General features: G+C 40.4%; 1 protein-coding gene across 5 annotated transcripts in view; it reads left to right on the forward strand.

Moving 5' to 3' along the window:
• The first annotated feature begins 294 nt into the window (after positions 1–294).
• ARHGAP10 (Rho GTPase activating protein 10) overlaps positions 295–22,430 on the forward strand; it is a 147,291-nt gene continuing 125,155 nt past the window's right edge. For 4 of the 5 annotated variants that reach the window (XM_065633193.1, XM_065633198.1, XM_065633194.1 and 1 more), the window contains exon 1: positions 295–614. In XM_065633193.1, coding sequence (XP_065489265.1) covers positions 461–614 — 154 coding nt within the window. In that variant the 5' untranslated portion in view covers positions 295–460. Of the gene's footprint in view, positions 615–8,420; positions 8,497–22,430 lie in introns of those variants that run through there. The other variant, XM_065633195.1, reaches the window with a different exon arrangement.

The following is a 22,430-nucleotide window of genomic DNA, read 5'->3' on the forward strand; positions in this document are numbered from 1 at the left end:
GACGCCGTTAACAGCCGGGCGCGCAGCGTGCTCAGGCGCACGAGCCTCGCGTAACGGCCGGGCGCGCGGCAGCCCCAACCGCCGAACCTCGCGCAGCCGCCGCCGCGGGGCGGAATGGGGCCGGCACAGCGCGGCGGAGCGGAGCCACCCGGCTCGGCAGGGCGGGGCCCGGCGGGGCTGCCGGGAGCGGGGCACCCCCCCTGCCCCGTGCCGCTCCGCCCCTCGCAGCGGGGCGGGCGGCTCCTCTCCTCTCCGCTCCGCTCGCCTCGGCTTGCCTTTGCCAGCGCCCAGCCCTGCGCGGGGGCAGCCGTCGCCGCTACTCTTTTTGTGGCCGCGGCTCCCGTCTCACCGCCGCGGGGACGCTCGCTGCGCCTCGAGTGCTGAGGAAGTTTCTGCCGCTGGTGCTGCGGCGTAGCTGCGGGAGCTCGGCGGGCAGGCGAGCCCCGGCGCAGCGGCAGCCATGGGGCTGCAGCCCCTGGAGTTCAGCGACTGCTACCTGGACAGCCCGTGGTTCAGGGAGCGGGTGCGAGCCCATGAGGCCGAGCTGGAGAAGACCAATAAGTTCATCAAAGAGTTGCTCAAGGATGGGAAAAACCTGATCGCCGCCACCAAAAGTGAGTGTGGGGGGCGATGCCGGGTCGCCGCGGGGGCGGGGCCCGGGCCCGGCGCTTGCAGCCGCTCGTCCGGCGCCAGGGGGGTTCGCCTTTGTTGTGGGGAGTTTTGCGCAGGTTTTAACAGCCTCTCTCCCTTGGGACCCCCGCCAGCCGCTTTGGGGACATCGGTCCTTTCCAGCCCTTGGCCGTGGAGCGGGGATACGGGATAGTGGCGGCAGCGCTGCCGCCGGCGCCGAGTAACTCCGCTTCTTGTAGCGCCGGTTCCGGCTGCCCGGTCTCTTGGCCGGGCCCGGCTGATGTGTTTGGCCGTGCCGATCCCGCAGTGAGCTGCGGTGTTAAATCCGCGGAGAGGACTCGGGTTGGGGTTTGACCGGTGCGTTGCGAGCTCAGCGGCTGTGAATTGCATACCTCAAATTAACGATGTGTGTGTGTATGAGTTTATAGTCAGTGAAAAGGCTGCTGAATTTACACCTTTGTCAAAATGTTAACTATGTTCAGGAATTGCCAGACTTACGGTTCTGCAGTGACAGCACTAGTTACCAGTTCTGTGTCTTTGGCCTCTTAAAATGTGATGGTTATTTTTATTTTTGCATTTTACTCATTAAATGTGTGTATATATATGGTTAGCTATGCTGTGGTTTGTTTTGTCTTGAATGACTATGTTAATGCATGTTCTCAGTGCAGTGTTGTAATATGATGTCTCCCATTTAACTTAAGGTATAGTAGTGTAGTCTCCTAAATATCTAATAGGATGATTTACTATACCAAGTATTCAAGTAAAACACTAATGCAACGCTCTGGCACTGTGGTCTCAAAAGTGTACTGCATTTTTGGTATCATGGAAAACTTCTGAAGGCAGGGAACCAGACTTTTAAGGTATTTCCCATAAAGTAAACTGAGAGGGATTTGGCCAATGGTTTCAGCAGCGTAGCTGCCTAGATATGATGAGAGTTTTAAAAACAGCAATAACTCATTTCGTGAAAATAAAGAAGCATTCTTTCCTGGTTTTGTCTCTGATGTACTTGGGTAAAAAATGGTAGAAAACGCCATATCAAATTTCACTTGTTTGTAACTCTTATTCTTTGGCCAGTTTATATTTTGTTATTGCAAATTGTGTTCCTTGAGGATGATTTAAAATCTGTGACTCGAAGTGTCAGTATAAATCATTGTAAAAAAGCATCCCTAAACTTGGAAAAGAACGGTAGAGTGAAATCATTCCTCAAGCATCTAGACAGTGTTCTGGCAACTGCCTCAAACCCTTGATTTCTCATGTACGGTTACATACACAGAACTCAAATTGAAAGCGTGGAGCCGATGGTGGTGAGGAAAGGCCCAACTTGTATGAGCTTCCCATCCACAGCAGGATCCTGTGCTGATGACTTTGGCTTGGTGTGCAGTGCATGGCATGCTTAGCTGTCTGTGGTGGGAACCAAAGGAGTCAGTGTGCTGAGCAGAGCCATCTGGCTTGAGGGTCCTTGGTGAAATACCATGGGAAATACTTAAGAGGTGCTACCTGAGATTCTGCCTAGTGTTCAGGTTGTAGTAATTCCTTCCGTTCTGTGATGACAGTTGGAAATTTTCTTCTTGAGTTCAGGTGCTGCACCTTATTGTAACAAACATCTGTGCTTCAACATACTTGTTTGAGAAGTGGAAATAGAGGCTAGATCCGTCCTTATGCATTTCAGGTTCCTGCTGTCGTCTCTCCCCTTTCGAGTACCCTGTATGACAGGTTTGAAGCTGGGTCATCTTCCTCTGCTGCTGGTGAAGCAGTGCCCCTGTTCAACAGACATTAAAAGAGAAATTGAACCAGGGGAAACACAAGGAAGAGTTAAAACCCATTAAAATCCCAGTGGTTGGGGTATTGGTCCTCAGTGTGTTTTCAGAAGAAAACATTGGCATCTAAATTCTTTGAGGAACCTGACTCATTTGCTGTCAGGAAACCAAAGGAGATTAAGGTTTTTTTCCAAAAACCAAGCTTGAGAAGAGGTCTAGACACAGCCACCTATTCACCTCTGTTAAAACTGCCTTTTCTGCACAAAGACCAGCTTGCCACTTTCTACAGAATGTGATAATAAAGTAAGGCATTTCAAGAGCTTGGATGACTGCCTCTTAGACAAGACCTGATTCAAATTTTTGGAAAATCGTTCTAGTCTTTTGAACAAAGAATGTTATCTTAATAATAGCTAAAGTATTTCTCTGTTTCTAGAACCAGGTAAATGATGAAATTTACATCTGTTTTAATTGATATGTGAGCATAAGAAGCTTTTCCAAATGGGCTATAAAATAGAAAATGTAGTAGGCACAGTATTGTTCTCAAATTTGTGGGAAATGATGTGACTACATTAGAGACCACCAACGTTTCCCGCCCTTAGCACTTTGCTTCTTTCACATGTAAAGCAGTGGCTTACAAGAAATGTCGCAAGGATTCTTTAGGTCTGAATAACTGATGTGATCGAGTAGATCCCACTTCCTGCTTGCCAGACAGCCTTGTGGGTGACTTTGATGCTGCCTGCACTGGGTTACATCTTGAGAGGTGGTGTGCAGATACTGCTGCCACTCCCTCTAATCACAGGAGTCATCAGTGTTTTGCAGGACAAACGAGTAACATGGTGTGGATCCTCTCTTTGGCTCCTTTCCATTTGTCTCCTCAGGTGCATGGGAGTGCATTTTCCACATAAAACTCAGCAGAATTGATTTTTGTTGGCATTAGACTATACTGCTTAAAAAAAAGAAGAAAGAAGGTTCTCTTGCATTCTTAAATTGTTGAGTTCCCAGTATGAGGCACCCTTCAAGTGTATCTTTACGCTTTTCAGTTTCAGTTGTTTCAACAATCTGATAGAAAGATAAACAAGACTGACTCAAAGCTGTCTTGTTTCCTGTGTCATGGTTTGAATCACCTAGTTGTCTAGTTCAAACTAAATATTGGAAGAATTAATAAACAATAGGTGTCTCTTATGATGGTTGAAAGGTTTAAAAGGAGTACAGAAGGACTTTTTTTCCACTGTTAGTGATCAGCAGATACAAGCACTGCACACATATGACTTTTAAAATAGAAAAGCAATATTTCTCAGGGGATTCTGGTTCAGTTAAACAAGTGAAGATCAAAATAGTTTATAAATAACTTCTAGAAGGAGTTAGATGTTCTTCTGTTTAGAGAAACTGAATTTAAAGGTGCCTGATCAAACTACCCATATACTGAAACATGAGAGGAACTTGAGAGGTTTAGTTTTGGGCTCTTGAAATCTCTGAGATGCAAGTTGTTGGAAGCTGAAGAATATACAGGATAAACAGTATATATTTGCTTCCTAATTCTCCCTATGTTGGTCCAGCTCTTGGTCTCTTGACATGAGTGTGAGATTTGATTTGGGTTTTTGAAGATACTATTTTGGAGGTGAGACTTTTATATAAGCATACAGCAGGTGCTGTTAATTTTTATGAGACCTCAAGGTAGATTAAGAAGAGTCAGCGCAAGCATAGGTTTTGGCCCTGGGCACCTCATGGGGGCTTTGCAAAGGATCCTTGTGAGTGCTTGCTCACAGCTATTCCATGTGTCCGAAAGCAGAGTCTCCTCATCCTTGGTTTTAGACTCACATCAGAGCAGAACTCCATTTGGGTCAATTGTGCTGACTTTGTAATGGGCTGATGAAGACAGAATGTGGAGAAACCAGGAAAACAGAAAAGTTGAGTTCGCTAGGAGGCTTTCAAGGGGTAGTCCATATGAAGTGGCCATCCGAGGGAAGTCCAGACAAAGTTTGATAAGGAAGGGTGCCCCACGTGGGCACCTCAGCTCAAATGCATCATAAAGCCTTTCATCCAGTCAGGACCATCTCTATCTACTGCCATGTGGGCACCACAGTATTCAAATACTCTTATCACCTGTGCAAGAATGCAGAGCAGCTGCTTTCCTCCGCTCACACCCTGAGAAACTTCCTACCCAGTGGCCCCATTGTGTGGTTTTCACTGGGGTAGAGTTTGTTGGAATATGAAGAGTTACTGGTAATTGTTACTGAAGAATTCTGGTTTACTCCAGGGAGTATTTCTGCATTTGTGAGAAAAAATTGTGACATCTCTTTTTTTCTCCACTGATGTGTTTTTAGTCACTGGTCATTTACAAGTTTGCCATCAAGAAGTTAAGCAGAAAGGAAATCTTGTTGGCGATGGGAATAACGCCATTCCTCATCCCATTTTTGACCTAGCAGAATAGGCTGTGTCTTTTAACAAAGTTGACTGAAGAACCTAATCCAAACCTAAGACCCAATCTGATGTCGGAGTTGGCCAAACCATTGTTATTCTTCTTGGACAGGTCTTTTAGTGTGTGGTTGACCTCTCAGATATTGGTGTAGGCATGCTTTTGGTCTGACCTGCTGTGGATGTTATTATGTAGCTGTAAAGGTTGTTGTAAACCACATCATAACACAGCATAAAAGCCACTCAGACCACTTGAGCCATGGTGCTTTTCTTTTCATAAGCACTAGTTGTCCATATTTTACAGCTTTCCGTAGTATAATCTACACTTACAAAACCACTTAGCTGAATGTCTAACGTGTGCCAGCTTTCAAAGTCTTAGGAATTTGCTGCAACAAAAATGTTGTTCTACTGACACTCCAGTACACACCAAAGAGGTAAGGTAAAACAGTTAATATAGGACTTATAGAAAAGAAATGGACAATCACTAAAGATTTAGAAAGAGTCCAAAGACAGAGTCAAAACTAATATAATTCTTACTTAACAAGGAGGGAGAGTGGGGAATACTGCAAGAGGGCCTTAGTTGAACTTGTATGCAGTTTCCTAAATCAGCACTGATTAGTTAGACCGCTGTCTTTGATTAATTCACCTTGAATTCAGTGAGAGCTGTGAATTAATAAATCTTGTTTAGTGTTTTAGAAAACTGTTTTAGTTTTCAATTAGTACCTGGAAAATGAGCTTTATTTCTGTGATAAGGCATGCTTTAAGTGTGATAATGATGAGCAAATAAATGCTCTAAGTGAGCATTCTGATTTAAATTTGAGATATACTCTGCTAGGGCACAGTAAAATAAAAATTACTGCTAGGGCAGTGCTAGATTCTGTGTCACAAAGGCTACTGAGCAGTATATATCTTTAAAAAAAACCTTTCTATTGGAATTCAGCTCAATAATGGAAACATTAGAAAAGTAAGGCAAATAGGTACTTTGGGCCCATCTGATACAGCTTTCCCTTAAGAAAGAACTGCTTATTATAACATAATAGTGTTGCTTTTCCCTTCTCTTCAAGATAATTGCCACAGCTAGGGCCTAATTAACTGAGACAGTACCTTTTTTTTTTTGCTTGTAGGTAAAGTTGCTTCTGTATAAGGATCAAGGAAGTGCTTTCTTTTAAGAAAATACTCTGCAGAACACTGGGTTTAGCTCCACCCGAAGTAAAGCATTCATTACTGTGTCAGTAGCTATAAAAAGTGTCAAGTTCATTCTGTGAAGGATGCCAGTTTGTCATCTTGAATCATGTCTTTTCAGCTTCGATTACTAACTAGCTCCATTGCTGCCTTTGTCCTGTAGATCTTCCACTGCGTGTGTGTGTTTGTTTTTAATTTATGCGATTTCAGAAAATATGAATTTACAGGAATTTTCTCAGTGATAAGAGATGCGGTGGGCTGTTGTTGAATGAAGTGATTCTGTATTTTAGTTGTTTTGGGGAAATTTTTAGCTTTGGATAAACTGTGCAAGCAGTCATTGAAGAGGACATCAGTGATTAGCGTCAGTGTCAGTCTTCAGGACAAAACCAATAGAAGTAAGTAGAGTGGTTTGTAATTTCTAGAGAAGTTGTCTGGTAGATATGTTGAAAAGTTTTTTCCTGATAATTTTATTTTTAAATGACAAGCCTTTTGGAAATACAATATAGACTTTTATGGAATCTGAATCCATCCTAAGGAGTTGGAAAAAGAATGGTTTTGCACTATAGGCTGTAAAGGGCAAACACCTGCTTGCAATTAAGTCAAGAAAAATAGGCCCACTACTAAGGCTGCAGGTGTATGCTGTTCCTAAAATTATTTTTTGCTTGCCAGCTCTGTATTGCAAATATATTGCAAATTTTAACAAGTAGAGCTTATGACACGTGATACCAGTTCTCAAGCCGGTATAAAAATCAACTTCATAGTCTTTATTGAGATAGAACTTCTCTTTCTGATTGGTATAGATTTTTTTTATAAGGGGGCAGGGAGGGGAGATGACTTGTTCCAGAGTGATCTGTCCTTTTTTTCTGATGCACAGCAAGGGGAGTAGCATATAGGCCTCATGTTGGAGAGGAGCGCTGCACAACATGTCTTGGAACAGCACAGTGGAGTTGCATCCCAGTATTTCCCTCCCTTCCCCAGCTGTTTTTTAACATTACATAATTAATATATATAGTTTACATTTACTGTAGTGCTTACATTTTACAATACCAACTTCAATCACTACTGCAGCACTTAACACGTTAACATAAAAATAGTCTTGGCTGTTGGAGGGAGATAGTCAACAGAGTGAATCTGGGCAATATGCTTAATGTTTTGATAGGGTGGGTTATGGTTTTTTTGAGATAAGCTTTATGACCTCCTTATGTTTGATGGAGTTTCCTTTTGGTCCAATGCCACTTTTCTGAGTTTCCAGACCAGACTTGCTGTTATTCTGTGACAGCTGTTCTTGAGATGTTGTGACATGTTCAGTGTTTTGATCATCTTTCAAAAGCCTTCATGTTGTTGAGTTGGCAAATTAGGACACTTTGAGCAGTTGAATGCTTTCCTGGAATATCTAGTGAGTGTAAAATATATGATCAGATGAGCTTGGGCACATATTGGCAGAATAGTTTAAGAAACTACTGTTCAGGGAATTTAACATCTCTCTCTTCTGGTGGTTGCTGCCACCCACTGTAGTTGTCAGTTTTAATCAGCACTCAAAATCTGTCTTGTTGCTAAGTCAAACCCATGTACTTTGTCAAGTTTAAACTAAGCCATCATGGTTTACAATGAAAGAGTTGAGGTAAGCACACGTGCTCCATCCCAGCAGCTCCTGTGGAGACTGTGCCCTCTGGGTGTAACTTTGATAGAGCGAGCAGGTAACAGTGGCTACTATTTAAAATGCCCCACATTGTATGTCTGGGATAGAAGTATGCATGCTATACAAAGTGTATGTTTACGTATGTCACTGGGAAAGAATAAACTGGAAAGGGAAGGCTGTGACTGGGTTTATACTGTCCTCAAATACTTTTTTTAAAATAGATGTTTCTGGCAATTTTTGTCAGGCAACCTCAATGTCACATTGCTGTTTTTCTATACGTACTTGCAGCTATGGACCGAGCTTCTTACAGCCACTCTGTTCTTTGTGAATGCCTTTTAGTCCCTCTGCTCTGTTTTTGTTTCCTCCCCTTGTTCTTTTCCCTCCTGTGTGTTTGTTCATCTTTCAGGATAAAAATAGAGAGAAAACATCCAGTCCCTCAGAAGCAATGTGACCATCACAGGCCAAGGCCAAATCAGAAGTTCCTGTAAATCATTCCCTCCTCTGTGGGAAAGGAGCAGTGGAAGGCAAAAATTATCTACAGAGTTGGAAAATCAAAGTGGTGTTAAATGGACATAGTTTTACTACTGCCCGCACCTTTGAATAAATGTTGTTCCCTCTTTAGCTGAGAGGACTGGTCAGGTGTGAGTTATCAGCTCATTATGCAGGTCAGAGAGAAGGCTTTTGTGTATGCACCTAGCTGATCAGCACTGCATGTCCTCGAAGAAGAAAAAAAACCCCACAACTTTGTTTAATTTGGCAAGGAAAATTGAGTATCCAGGACGAAACTAAGCAGGACTATGTACCAGCATTGGACCTTGAAGGATGTTCTAGTGTGTGGTGTCCAGGAGTGGGTAGTCAGGCACTTTGTTGCTGGTGAGTGTTTTTTAGCTTTGAAATTTGTCTATTTACTCCATTAGGCTGATGGTTGCAAGCTTAGAAGCGACGAATTAATGGTGAAGAATCTGAAGCATGTGTTGCACTTACAGCATTTCAACCTTAAGAAAAATTAGGCTGTAATGTATCAAATCTCAAAAGCTGTGTTCCTGGGTTCACTTCTCTAAAGAGCACTTTATTTTTGCTTGTTTGTCTTAATGTGTGATTTTTTTGTTGTTGTTGTTTTTGTTTTCAGTTATTAGAAAGAGTTGTATGACTTGAAAAATTAATATTTGAATGTAGGTACAAGGGAATAAAATTAATTAAATTTCATAAGGAAACTTGTCACAGATTTAAATGAAAATATGATTACTTAGAAAATGTTTCTTTAAAAAAATCCCACCATCTTGCAAACAGATGGAAGGAGCATGCCACCAGGTCACCGAGGACTTGAGAAAAACTTTTCAAAATATCATTTTGATAGGGAGTCACTGTTCTTAGAAATCAGTCGTGTGGCAGAGTTTGTAGTTTATGTGGATTTTGTAGTTTGCCTTTGAAACACATCGGTGCTCTGAGAACAAAACAGTGTAATTTACATTTTCAGTAGTTCTTTCCTGTTAAAATATCAGGTTGTATGCTTTCTCTGTCAGAAAAGGCCTGATCCAATTGATAAGCTCAATTACAAGCCAAATGACTGTTTCTCCAAAGCTTTGTCTGTTCAACTCTTCAGCCTCCAAGATTTTCTGGAACAAAACTGACTTTGAGTCTGCTCTTAAATGCTCTTGCTCTGTGGTAATATTACTGTACTTTTATTGTGCCTCATTTTCCTTTATGCTTTCAGTCATTTTAAAACCCACAGTTTCAAATTTCTGCTGTGCCTCTTTGTGTAGCTGTTCCCCTCTTCCAGTAGATTCAGCAGCTTTGCTAAGAGAAATAAAACTACCCAACTGGATTGCTTCGTTTGTAATTTCTTCTAGAAACAAAAGAATCTAATGCTAAAAATAATCTACAAACACTTCTCTGTCCCATGGCCAAACTGTTCTTTACAAAACACATCTGTGTGTCCACCAACCCCACTACTGCTCTTTCTGTTGTACCTGGGGGGGAAGGCTGCCCTCCTCCTTGAGGGGCAGGGAACCAGCTAGTCAAGCATGAAAATTTATTGTTGGCACCTGTTTTTTTCCTCTTACTGCAGTCTTTTGCTATGTTTTATGGAGGAATGAGGCAAAGCTCCTGACATTCAAACTCAAGGGTTTGTGTAGTTACTGCAATGAACTAAGGAAATGTCTTGCTACACCCTTGTATCTCATGTGTCGGAACTTGATCCTCTGTCCAGGATACTATAGTTTCAGATGAGCTGAAATGCATTCTGTGTCTTGGCTCATCCACTCATCCAACTCGGCTCATCCAACTCATCCATCTGTTGCAGAGCCCAAGCACCTGAGGACTGGTGGCTGTTAGCTCTAGGTAGTGCTCAAGTAGTGCAACCTGCTTGAGTTGTATACAGGGCTTTATTTTTTTTTTTTTCTTTTAATTGCTACTATAGGTTGCTGTTAGTCCTGAGAATCTTTCTGCAGTGGATGTGTTCATGTCTGCAAGGTTCATGAAATTAAAGGGTGAAATTTTTGTCGTTTATACAGCTAGATTTTTATCTGGAGGCAAGCACAATACGGTTTACATTTTCCCTCTACATCTTGCCTGCATAGATCACTGCTTACTCCTCTTGTAACTGATTTGACTCTTTCATAATATAACATGAAAAAAAGATGTTTAGTGATAGAGCTTTTTATTTGCACAATGCTGACCAGACACTAAGCAGCAAACAAGTGAATTAAATTAATGGAATGATGATATATCTTAATTCCTTCATCCCAAGCAAGCCACGTCTAGAGAAGTGACTTTGGGAGCAGCTTTGGGCAATGCCTTCATCTTTGTATCTCTTTCTTTCCTTTACTATTTAAGCTATTGCCTCAAACTTGGAGACATTTATCCATAAAGCATTTCACAACTATTGAAACATAGAGAAGTGTTGTGTGTTAGTCCCTACTGCATTATGTGAGGCTGTGCCCACTGGTCTTGTTCTGTAGTCATTATTTGAATTGAGCAGTAGTTATTAATTTTTTTTTTTAATCCTCTTCAAGTTAATTAGCTTAATGTAGACTCTGATAGAACAATGTGCTGAATTCTCCCACAGTCATGTTTTAGACATCTTGGTATGGAGGGCATGGCAGTATGAACTTGGAAAGCAGCTGTTCTGCCCTTGACATGCAGATTATTCAGGTGGAAGTTGAAGTCAGAGGTTTGGCTTTTCTAAGGTTCGTATTGTCATTCACTTTTTTAATAGAAAGTATCCATATGTAAAGAAAAACTTGGATATGCCAACATCGTTGTAATGCTCTGTGGACATACTAAAATCCACTTCAGATTTGTAAAGTTATTGCAAAATGTGGTTTATTGAGAAGGTTTTTCCTCTTTGTACTTTTTGTTTGTAGTTCTTTATTTACAAGGAAGATGGCTTTAATTCCTTCTTGAAAATGTTTGGCATTATTACTGTTAATACGTTTTAAAATAACATTAGGAATCAAGATGTTAGTCAAGAAAAGTAACAGTCTTGTTTTAGATGGAGCAAGCAAGTGGACCACATTAGCAATAGCTTTCCCCTCACCAGCTTGTCTCTGGTACAGAGAAGAATTTCTCTGAATGGAATGTGACAGTGTATGTAAGCAATATGTAGCAGAAATAAACAAGCAAAGCCCCTCCTGAACCCTAAACCTCAGCCCCGAAAGCATAAAACAAAACCCAAACAATTCTGTCAACATTTGTTTCAATTTCAGTACTTTTATAAATAAAGCTTTCAGTATATGCTTTTTGCTCTGGTTGTAATAGCTGTGATTTACTTGTGTTTAGGATTTTGAAGGCTTGTGAGCAGACAAAAGGAATCATATGCCTTTGATGTCTCAGATTTGAAAGTAAATCCTCGTGGAGGGAATTTGTCTTTAAGCATAAAGAGAGTTATCTTTTGAGTAAGGATGCCATTCTTCATAATCAAAACTTTTTTCTTGAGGCCCTCTCCTTCAGTTTCTCTTAAAAAAGGAAAATCCCTATGTTTTAGTAGCGGTCAGGAGCTAATCTCAGTTTCATGAGGACATTATTGAATGGCATTATTGGAACATTGCTTCCTGGGCGCTATTATTAGTGTAGTAACTGAGAGAGATACAAGCAGCTGCCGAGTTTCATTCCGAGTACCTAGATGGGTGGGTTGGGATGGCATTCCCAGAGTGACAAGCTAAGGCGCTGGGGGATGCCGAGAAGGAATTTTGCTTGGAAAACAGTTGACATTAGCTCATGGCTTGTGTTTCTGTCTCTCTCTTGTCTCCCTTCTCAGAGGTCTTAGTAGCATGATTCTTTAGATCAGGGGTGTCAAACACATTTTAGGACTGTATAAATGTAACTACTCCTACGTTTACACAGCCCTAAAATTACATTTGGTCCTTTGGAGGCAACAGTGAGGCTGGTGTGGCCCCCGGTGAAAATGAGTTTGACAGCCCTACTTTAGATGATTCTTGCAATAGCCTGCCAGAGTTTGCTGCCTCCCTCACCTTATTTGATGTCTTTTTAGCCTCCTATTCTGGTGAAAATTTATAGAGCAAACTTCTGTGAATGTTCTAGTTTGAATATTAAGGAAGAGCAGGAAAGGTCCAATAGCATGGGGTTTCGCACATGCTAGCATGGAGGCATGCCCAAGGTTCTTAAGAGGGTTTGGGATAGAGCTACTAGGACAGAATAAAAGCTGAATCAATTCCTCTCTGAAGCATATACCTGTAATCCCTTGCTAGGCTTCGGAAGAGGTATGTTTCAGATTTTTTAAAATAATTTTTCCTTTGTTTGCATGCATCTGCCATTGCTCTTTCCTACCCAGTAGTAATTTATTGAGTAGGATTGACTCAAAGAGCAAGAACAGAATGAATACTGTCTGGTGTTGGCGTTCCCACAGGCCACTGACGTTACACAGGAGGGGGATCTCTGCTGGCAAGTTAATGACAAAACCAATAGGAATCTTATTCAGAGACTTTTTTCCTTTTGTCTTTCTGCAGAGTAAACTGCCATCTCTCCTAGTTGCATCCCTCCCTCACAAAACCTCCAGTGTTGTCAATGTCAGTTGAATTTTTATTCACTGAAGAACAATTAGGGGGAAAACAAGGGCTTTTGTACCTCTAAAAAATAGCACATATCAATAATTAGTAATGTCACAGAAAGACGGATTGTTAGTTCTTTCATTAGGAGCGGCAAGGTGGAGTTTCTTGCTTACTTGTTTTTTGAAGCTGCTTGCTTTTTTGCAGTTACTTTGGCCCCGTTATAATGCCCTCTAGTGCAGTTTTCTTCAGCCTTTTTAGATGAAGAATTCTCTAACCTTTTCCAGGAAAAGAAAAATCCGTACTATTTTGCACAACATTGTAACATTGCTGTTACAGCTTTTATTTCTTGAGCATAACTGAGTGAACTTTCACAGTTGTTTTCCTTTTCCCTCAATGTTTTTGTTTGCTTAAACCTGTTGGGTTTGGTTTCTGGCAGTCACTTCACAAATTATCTTTTGATGCTTTATGGACTATTGCTCCTTTCTGGATCAAAGACCACAAGAACGTTTTAGCGGCATGTGCAGTACAGGGAGCTGAGAATTCCTTGGTGTTAGTAAACAAATTAATTTTTTTGTTTGTTTTATTTTTTTTTCATGCCGATGTATGTCTGTGAGGTGGTTTTATGTTTTGGAAATGGTTTAGATTCCAGTAAGATACATAGTTGCCATTTTAAGTGGGTAATTAATGTGATGGGGAGAATTGAGAGTTGTTGCTTTTATATGTGCACCCTCTGTTGTGTCTAAGTGAAGTGAAGTGTGTCTCAATGACTAATCCTTTTGCATGCTGTTAGTGATATGAAATAATTAAGTAATTTCCCTTCCAGCTGAATTCCTGCTTTGCCCTGTAATTGTGCAGTGAACAGCTTGGTATGGTGGGGATTCTTGATAGCAAGAAGTAACTTATTTAGGGTTGTGGCTAGAAAAACCCAGCAGGAGTTATGTGCCGGAAATGTCATCAGGAAAGTTAAAGGAGAGTTTGCTTACTTATGATCAGCCCAGTCACAACTCATTTTAAATTCTTGGTAATGGTTTCCAGTGTTCTATTTGTAGAATTGTTTTTTCTGTCATGCAAAGTATGTAGAATTTAAAACGCATAAATAGGAAATTAGTCCTAAAAATAAACAAACCTCTTAGCCTACATAGCACTTAAAAAAAATCCAAAGCTCATAAAGCATTTTAAATGCTTGCCTTTCAGCATCCTGTGAAGTAGGTTGGGCTGCTGGTTCTGTTTACAGATGGGTGAAGTGATAGACCAAGTGATTAGATAAGATTGCACATCAAGTCTTTATTGGAGACGGAGCTGGCCCTGACATTTGACCTTATTACCCGTGCATTAAAATATTCTGTTTGTAGGACATCTTGCAGACATTGGGATTGTATTGTGAATTTTATGACAATTTCAGACTACCCATTCAATTCCCTAGGCAGTGATCAGAACTGTTTTGGTGCAAGTGCTTGCAGATTTGAAGATGAAGTGTTAGATTTTAAGTGCTCGGTTCTATGCAGTCACGTTAAATGTTCTAGCGAGGCAATGACTGCATCTGTTTGATTCTTTGTACTTTCTAGAATATGAAGGAAGAACCTGGGACTCTATTTACCTTGATGCCCTGTCAGAATCTGGAACACCCGGGCTTCTGCTGGCTGGAAATGTACCCCAAATCCAGCAGTCAATTCCAGAACTACATCGTCAGGCAATAATCTACAGATGCTGTACTAGTCATAGTACGTTGGCTTTGGCTTATCCAAACCTCACCTTGTGCCTAGCAGTGCTTTCTGGCCAAGAGCACAGGTGGCTGTCCCACCCTGTCCACATGCCAACCCTGCTGCTGGGGGTCCCCTGGCTTAGTCCTTCCTCTCTGCTTCTGCTTGCTTCAGTCTGCCTCAGATGCAGGCTTAGCCAGCTGCATCATTCCAAGCTCACTGCTAGGTTTGGCTCACTTTTCCCCTTTTCCTATCTTAGTGACCCTACCAACTTAGTCTCTGTCCTAACAGAAGGTAACTATTGAGACTGGTCCTAAATTTAGCCCTAAATTGTTCCTTCTGGACCCATGTTTAGTCCTAATTTGGTGACTGCAGCCTTTAGCAGAAACAAGCCAAGAAAGGAAATTTTCCCTGCTGATACTAACATCTCTCATCATTTGGCAAACCTTCGCTGAACTCAGCAATGTGTATTCCTGCTAGCTGCTACCCAGCCCTAAAAGTAATCAACCGAATTTTTGGATTCTTCTCTTTCTGTGTCTTGACAGTGGTAACTAATAACAAAAAATTATCTGAAAACCCTTCAAGTGAATCATAACTCAAGTCTTGCTGTAACGTGAAGCAGGTGGCTCATGTCGAACTGAAATCTAAATCTTACTTGCTTAGTTCTAGTGTTTTACATTGATTAATTATGGACAATTGTCTTAAATTAGAGTAGCATGAATCTTCAGAAACTAGGAGTGAAGATTATAAATTGTATGCAAAACCAGTGTGGCTTTTGTTTATGCCAATAGGAAAGAAGATGACAAAATGAGAATCAGAAGCAAGTTGGGGGCTTTTCGTGGGCAACAGTTGGGAAGCCAGTGTAACTGGAAGTTACCAGTAGACACAAAGTTTCTAGTTTTTCAGGTAATTTGGTATTAGTAATATCACTTGCCTTATAAAGCACTTTCTTAATCTCTGTTGCTAATAAGGTTCTGCTCTGAGTTGACCTCAGACCAAGAACGCAAGAGGACTGTTTGTGCAAAGGTTCCAATTTGCAGATGCCTGCTTTGGGATTTGGTCTCTGAACTTAGACAGATAGCTGTGGAAGGTTTCTCTCTAGCACTGCTCTGCTTGCTAACCTTATATGAGAAAGAAAACATCTGAGTGCTTTCCCTTTCTTTTGGTATCTGTATGGCAAATTGTATGTGAATGATTTGTCTCATCTGTCTTGGTTGCACTTAGTTTAAAGTTTTAAATACAGAGGGAGTAGATAATGATTTTATGTATCTTTTACTGAGATAAATTATCTTCTGTGGGGAGGGAAAACTCTGTTCATTTACTAGATTTTAATTAGGAAATATTTATTTTCCACCCTCAGTTCTATATAATCTATGCAAATGTGAACATTGTTCAAAACTTACTGCTTTTGTCTGAAGTTCCCAGGCTGGTCTTTGGCATGTTTTGCCTTATTTTGGTATAGGTTGATGTGATGTAGAAATAGGAGGGATCAACTTGTGATAGTCAGGTTTGTTTTTAATTTGCTTCTGTTATTGCTAACTCTATGCCCCAAATAAATATGAGGTCAAATTACTTGTTTTGAAAGAGCGGGCTATGCCGGAGAAAATGTCGTGCTGTGGGTTTTGGACATAGGAACAAAGAGGCCTTCACAACAGAGTGAATCTGACCTTCTTTCTATTTTGCTTTAGTGGTTTCTTTCCCTTCAGACTTCCGACTCTTTTTGACATCCCAGTGCATCTCTTCTTTCTCTTGCATCACCCCACAGTTATACAGCACTTCTGTGAGCATTCTTGTGGTCAGCAACACATATTAGTACAAGTCGCACTTCCAGTTCTAAATGTGCCTCTGAAGAAGTAAAGGCGAGGAAAGAAAAAAATGTTTGAGGTGTAACAAGGGCCTATGTTTGCCTAGGTGGACATTTGTATTCTGAGCCTTGCACACACAAGGTGCAAAACTGTGATGGTGAAAGGTAGAAAAACCCTGCTGGAGCTTCCAGAGGAAAAGCTAATGATGCTCCGTTGTGCCTGTGCCTGGGCTGAGGTGTAAGCTCTTGCTGTGGGTGCAGACTCCTGAGTACCCAGTTGATAAATCTTCTGCAAGGGCCAGAGTCTTTCTCTGAGAACCTTTCTCCCCTGTGGAAGGTTTTGGTGCAGGGTGCCAGCCACTGGAACTTTCTCCTCCTTCTTGACCTTTTTTTCCATCCCCACTGTCCTGCAGCTTTCAGGACTTCTGTCTGTGGTTTATGTGACATAGTATCTTGGGGGTGATGGTAGTTTGTATGCTGTTGTGGCTTTCACACTGTATACATTTGAATTTTGGTGTTACCATACCATTGTTGTGTCACCTGTCATTAGAACAGATTACTTCGCTATTAGACCCAGATGTAGGGGTGTCTCACGCAACCTGTACGTGACCAGTGACGGCGGAGCTGTGCTTTCCTGTGTTTGTTCTCGTGTGTCTTTACAGAATGCTTGCTTTTCCTGCCTGCTCTGCCTCTTCTCCTGGAACATGTAGCTGTCATTTCTATTTAAACAATTATTTGTATAATCTCTCTGTGCACTGAAGGAAAAGAGTTGAACTATAAGTTATAGCAAGACTTTTATTGTAAAGAAAATTAATATGTGCTTTCCTATTTTGTGTGTATCCACTATACTGGACTTTTGCTTAATCAGATGTGCCAATATGCTTCCCGTTAAATAATTTTCCTTGTACTCTTAAATTCTGCACTTATGCTTGAAACATTACCTGAACATTTAATCACTTGGAATGGTTATTTCTGCCTGAAAACTGTGGTAATATGAGTAATATTCATATTGTGATCCTATGAGCTCCTGCTGGTATTTGTGTATGTGCTTATATGCTGTGACCTGGTATCTGTGCACCCCTCATTCATGACAGAAAACAAAGGGAAGGAAAATTTACTAACCAGAAAAACTTGTATTTCAGTCCACGTACCTCCTTTGATACACTATCCTTTCCTAAACAGGATTATTATTTGAATTGCAGGATTTAAAGTTGGCAGAATAGCCTAAAGCACTCTTGTCAAACTGACAGAGAAACCTGTACAATTAAAACCAATATTATTTCTGTAGCCGTCATCACGTAGAAAGAGAACCTCTTATGTTTGATTGTAAACGTGGCGGTCAGTATTTCTTACATACTGTGGGTCACTGAATTCCTGACAGTATTCTTAGAGGCTTGCTAGCCAGCAATTATGGAGAGTAATTTATTAGAGGAAAAACTGTCAGCAAAACTATGAGCCTCAACTGGCCTGGGTGAGATTTGTTATACGCCAAGGCCTCCACTAGGACTTTGGCAAGTGCACCTTTTTTGAATAATGTGAAAGACCTTGTCAAGCTGTCTCTGGTAATTAGATCTGACATAGCTAATACCTGAAATACAGACAGGACAGTCATGTGGCCAAATCACGGCTTGTCAGCAGCGAATGTGTTTGTGTTGAGTTGCCTGTGTTGTCTTAGGGAAGGGAGCATTGCATAAAGAACATCTAGAAAAGTTTTGTACATATGTTGTCCATTCTGTGCTGGAATAATAGATTGTAGTTCTTCTATGCCAAACAGTTATTTATATATTTAATTAGATAATACTAGTGTTCCTTATTTGAGAGGAAAAGATTGGTAGGTGGCAGACATTGTCAAATAAAGCAAACAGGTTGATTTTGAGTGACTGTCAGATGATAGTCACCAGAAGTGTCTATATTGTCAGTATTTCCTAGTGCTGAGGGAGTTCAGGCACAGCAACATTTAACCATGTATCTTTTTTATTTACTATTGACTTCCAGTGTTTCGCCTATTTTTTTTTTTTTCTTTTTAATGGGTTGTAATGTTGGATTAAGTAACACCGTGGTGCAATGTATTAAGTGCTGCTGTAGCTTTCTTTAATGGCAAGAGAAGCAGTTTAGAAAAAGAAAGCAACTAAAGCATAAGTGTGGAAAAATGTCCCTATGCTTGATAGCTGAAACCGCAGATAACACAACCAAGATCGTTTACATGTCCCATTAGAAAAAAATCCTCTGGCAACCTGAGATTCCTACTGGCATCACTTCTGCAGAAGAAAAACACAATGTGCACATGCTTGCTTTTAACTTTAAGAAAAAGCACTAATAATTATTTTCTGCTCCCTTATTGCATTCCTGTGTTCTGTACATCAAAATTTTCTCACTTATAGTAAGAAATGAAAATATGTTTAGCTTGCTAATAAATGAAAGAGAGCTGCTTTAATGCAATTCAGATGGAAATTATTCAGTTTGTAAGCAAATTCCTAAGGGAAATGCTGGGAAGATAAGTACATGATGCAATCTGGAGAAGAGAGTCCTCTCCTTTCCTTTAAAAGAACTTTGCATGGGTGCGTCTTGTTGCTTTCTAGCTTTAAGACTGTCTTAATTTTAGTGTGCCACTATCAGAGGAGAAGTCTGTGTGCATTACTGTGGCAAAAAGGCTAAATAGGTTGCTTTTGACAAAACGTGGCCATCTGCTCAATTGTCTTTATGATTCTTTCCCCTGCTTTTTAATTTGATAAACTTTTTGAGCTAGAAAAGTAGCCACAAAGTTTATAATTCAAGGAAAGAAGGGATTGGAACCTTCTTTGTCATTTTTCTGAATAGCACATTCCTGGAGTCTCACAAGTTGAGCAAAACAACTTTGCCTATTAATGTTTTGCTTGGAGCCACGGAATGGATTATTAAATTCCTGCAGTCAAGTGAAACTTCAAATATAGAAAACACAAATAAGAAAAAATTGTGGTCAGCTTGTGACTTGCGTTATATGTTTGTGTGGTTTTTTTTCTCTTTAGTATTTCCAGTTTTCTCCAACTCTTTCAAGCCTTGGACACAAAGAGAACTTGAATGACTGTGACTGAAACCCCTTTGAAAGCACAAAGAATGCCAAAGAAAAGCTAGGTTTGCAGCTGTCTAAAGTAGCTTCCAGCTGATAACCTCGCTCTCTCACACCCTATTCTTTATTATACAAACCTGGCTGTTAGATTGCTTCAGTGCAGTACTGCGCTACGAGCAGCCAGAGGTTTCTTTGGTCCAGCTGATAGTAGGTTAGTCGAGCTTCACTGAAGTGTTAATTCTAGTTTATTGAGTCATCAGCCCTGTTACTGTTTCAAATAAATGGAAGATAAATTGGAATGAATGTTTGCATCTTATTCCGTTAGGTCTGTTTGGTTGTATCACAGCATATTATTTAAGTTTCATCACAGGAATTGGTACTATGTGTTTTTTTGTTTTTTGGGGTTTTTTTTCCCCCTAGTTTATTGCTAGTTCTTTTGGTTTTTCCTTTTGTTGACTTTTTGCTTCTCTCTGGTTTCTGTGCTGTTTTTTGACTTATTTTTTTAATCGAAGTATAAATAAAATTTCTTAGGCAAAGAGAGTTTCTTACTAGTATGTAAATACTAGGTACAGAAATGAAGAACTGATTCATGAGAGAATTCGTGCTATAAAAATATTAGAATATTATTTGTAGAAGCATCAACACTTTTCCTGAAGATGGGTGGGTATTGTGGAAAGTGCTATAATGCCTTCTGTTTTTGCCAGTTCGTATCTGGCTAATCTGTGCACTATGAAGAGGGTGAGCAGAATGGATAGGGAAGTGTGTTGCCTGATGCCTAGTGAAATTTGCCTCCCCTCAATTAGTTGAATCATATCAGTACTGTAGAAGGAGATACCAACACCTGTAGAAGTTCCATATGTAGTTTAACTGTCAAAGGGGATATAGTAAACCCATGACCCAGCATGGTACACACAAGTAGAAAATTACAGCAACTTCTTTCTCTAATTACAAGGTAATACTTAGAAAATGCTGGAGGAACTTCAGGTACAGCTTTCATGAGTCCTAAGTTACTAAAATAAGCCCCATGCTAGCTTTTTAAAGTTTTTAATAAATATTGACTTACTAATATCACGTATTTGCACAATGTGAATGTGACTTGATGGGCATGCCTCATAGTGTGATGAAGAATTTGACAGCTGGATATTAAACATCAGCTTAGTTGCTTGTGATCTAGGTCAGATATTAAACTGATGATCTGGATAGCAAACCCCCAAATTGTTGAAGTTAATGTAGAATTGTATCTTCTTCCAATTTTGTTCTGTTATAGTATTAAAAACAAAACAAAACAACCCCAAACAAAATAATTGGAAAATGTTATTGCGAAATATAGTCAGGAAATGAAACAAAACTATATTTGAAGCCACTTGCATTAATGTGAGGTTATGTTAGAAGTTTGGTTCATTCAATATTGAAAATGAACAAAGAGTAGTGATGTGGATACTAATTTTTTCATATATAATTGAAGCTACAGCTTCTTTAACCTTGTTATACTGAGTCATCAAGGTTAGCATTTATGGCGGCTATCTGTTTCTTATAATGGAAGATCTGATTAAGTATTTGTTGTAGTTCTGCCTTCAGATTGCATTTGGATTATGCCAGTGCCTGTAGGCTGATTTGCCTTAAAAGACACATCTTTCAGTCCAGAGAGTGCTACTTTTTATAATATAGATGTTTTTCCAAATGTTTTAGTTGTGGTTTTGTGCATGTTTTTTCCTGAAGAATAACTAATGCTCTGTTTAACATATAAACAGTGTAAGTTTTACCCACTGTTTTAAAAGTCAGATATTGAAGATTCATAGGTATACTCTAGTGAAACAGCTGTACACTTTTCATTACCAATTAAACTGTAACCAAAGTGGCAAACTGAGTAGCCGAGTATGTTGTTCAGTCATAGATTTTGGTCTGCTGATACGCTAGAGGCAGGGGTACCTTCCTGTGTAATAGCTGTGGCACAGTGTGACTTTGTCAAAATCAATAAATGGCCTAGTCTCAAGTCTAATTCTTTTGCTTGGTGCACAAAGCCAGCTTTCCTAATTCAGTATTTTTATTTGTACTATTTAACACAATTTGTGCCAGGGTACTGTCAGAGCACTGGTAGACATGCATTGTTTTCATTTTAAAAAAAATTTTTTAGGGTGTTTCACTGGCATGAAATCATTGCTCCATGCTCTTTCAAAATTCTTGCATAACCACAGCTGTTTTGGGTTTGGGATGCTCAAACTGTGACACAGGTATGGAAGCCAGGCAGGTGATTTATAGCTAGGATTAGGCTGAGAGAGCCTTGCCCCATGCAATGGGCACATACTTCTTAGATTTGGGAAGATGGTATGGCCCAGGGCTGTGGCCATCCAGGGGACTGTTGACCATAGAGTGTGTCCACAGGACATAGACCTATGGGGCATTTGCCAGCTGCTGAGCTGCTGTAAATGATGCCATCAGAGTCATCCTTTCTGTATGTCTTGCTGTGGGCTCATGACTTATCTTTAACCAACAGCTGGTTAGACTTGCTTCATGTCTGAATCCAGTTTTCCTTGCAATACTGGCACAATGGTTTGCTCTCGTGGCTTTTAAAAGAATATGCACGGTGGATTGCTTTCTCTTGGTGCGCTGCGTGTCCTCAGTGGTCCTTTTTCCATGGGTGCAGGATTTGCATAAGCCCAGGGATGGCCATTCACATTTTGGTCCTGTGTTTGTTTGTGGAATTAATTTGTACATGGGTGAAGCAGCAGAAACAAAGGTAGTGCTACATATTGATCAGGGATTTCAGGTATGTCTGTTGAACATGGTATTTTACTTAAAATTACCAACTCACTGTTTCTAATACAAAGTCTTTCTTGGAAAATAAATCCCATTGGTGTTATGTGTACATGGTTTATGTCACAAAATAGTGTCTCAGTTCTGTCCATGTTTCAGAAAAAAAAGTTTTGTTCTTCTGCTTTTTAAAAATCTATCTGCACACATCTTCTTGTACCGTTACTAGCAGGGATGGGAGTAATGGATAAAAAGGCTTTTAAAGATGGTTTTGGGTGCTAACCGAATAAGGGGTTTTCTGGATGTATTTCTGCCAGTTACGCCCTTTGAGAAGTGTTTCAAACTGCTTTTTTGCTTGCACTGAGTGCCCTGTCAAGTTATCTCCGATATACTTTTGGAAATACTTGGTTAGCCTGGGCAGAGAGGTTTTCCTTCATTGTGTAACCCTTTCCCTAGTTCTAATACTCAGCAGTCACATGTACAGGTGTAATCATCCT

The sequence above is a fragment of the Caloenas nicobarica genome, chromosome 4 (genome assembly GCF_036013445.1).
Source record: "Caloenas nicobarica isolate bCalNic1 chromosome 4, bCalNic1.hap1, whole genome shotgun sequence".
Taxonomy (NCBI): Eukaryota; Metazoa; Chordata; class Aves; order Columbiformes; family Columbidae; genus Caloenas; species Caloenas nicobarica.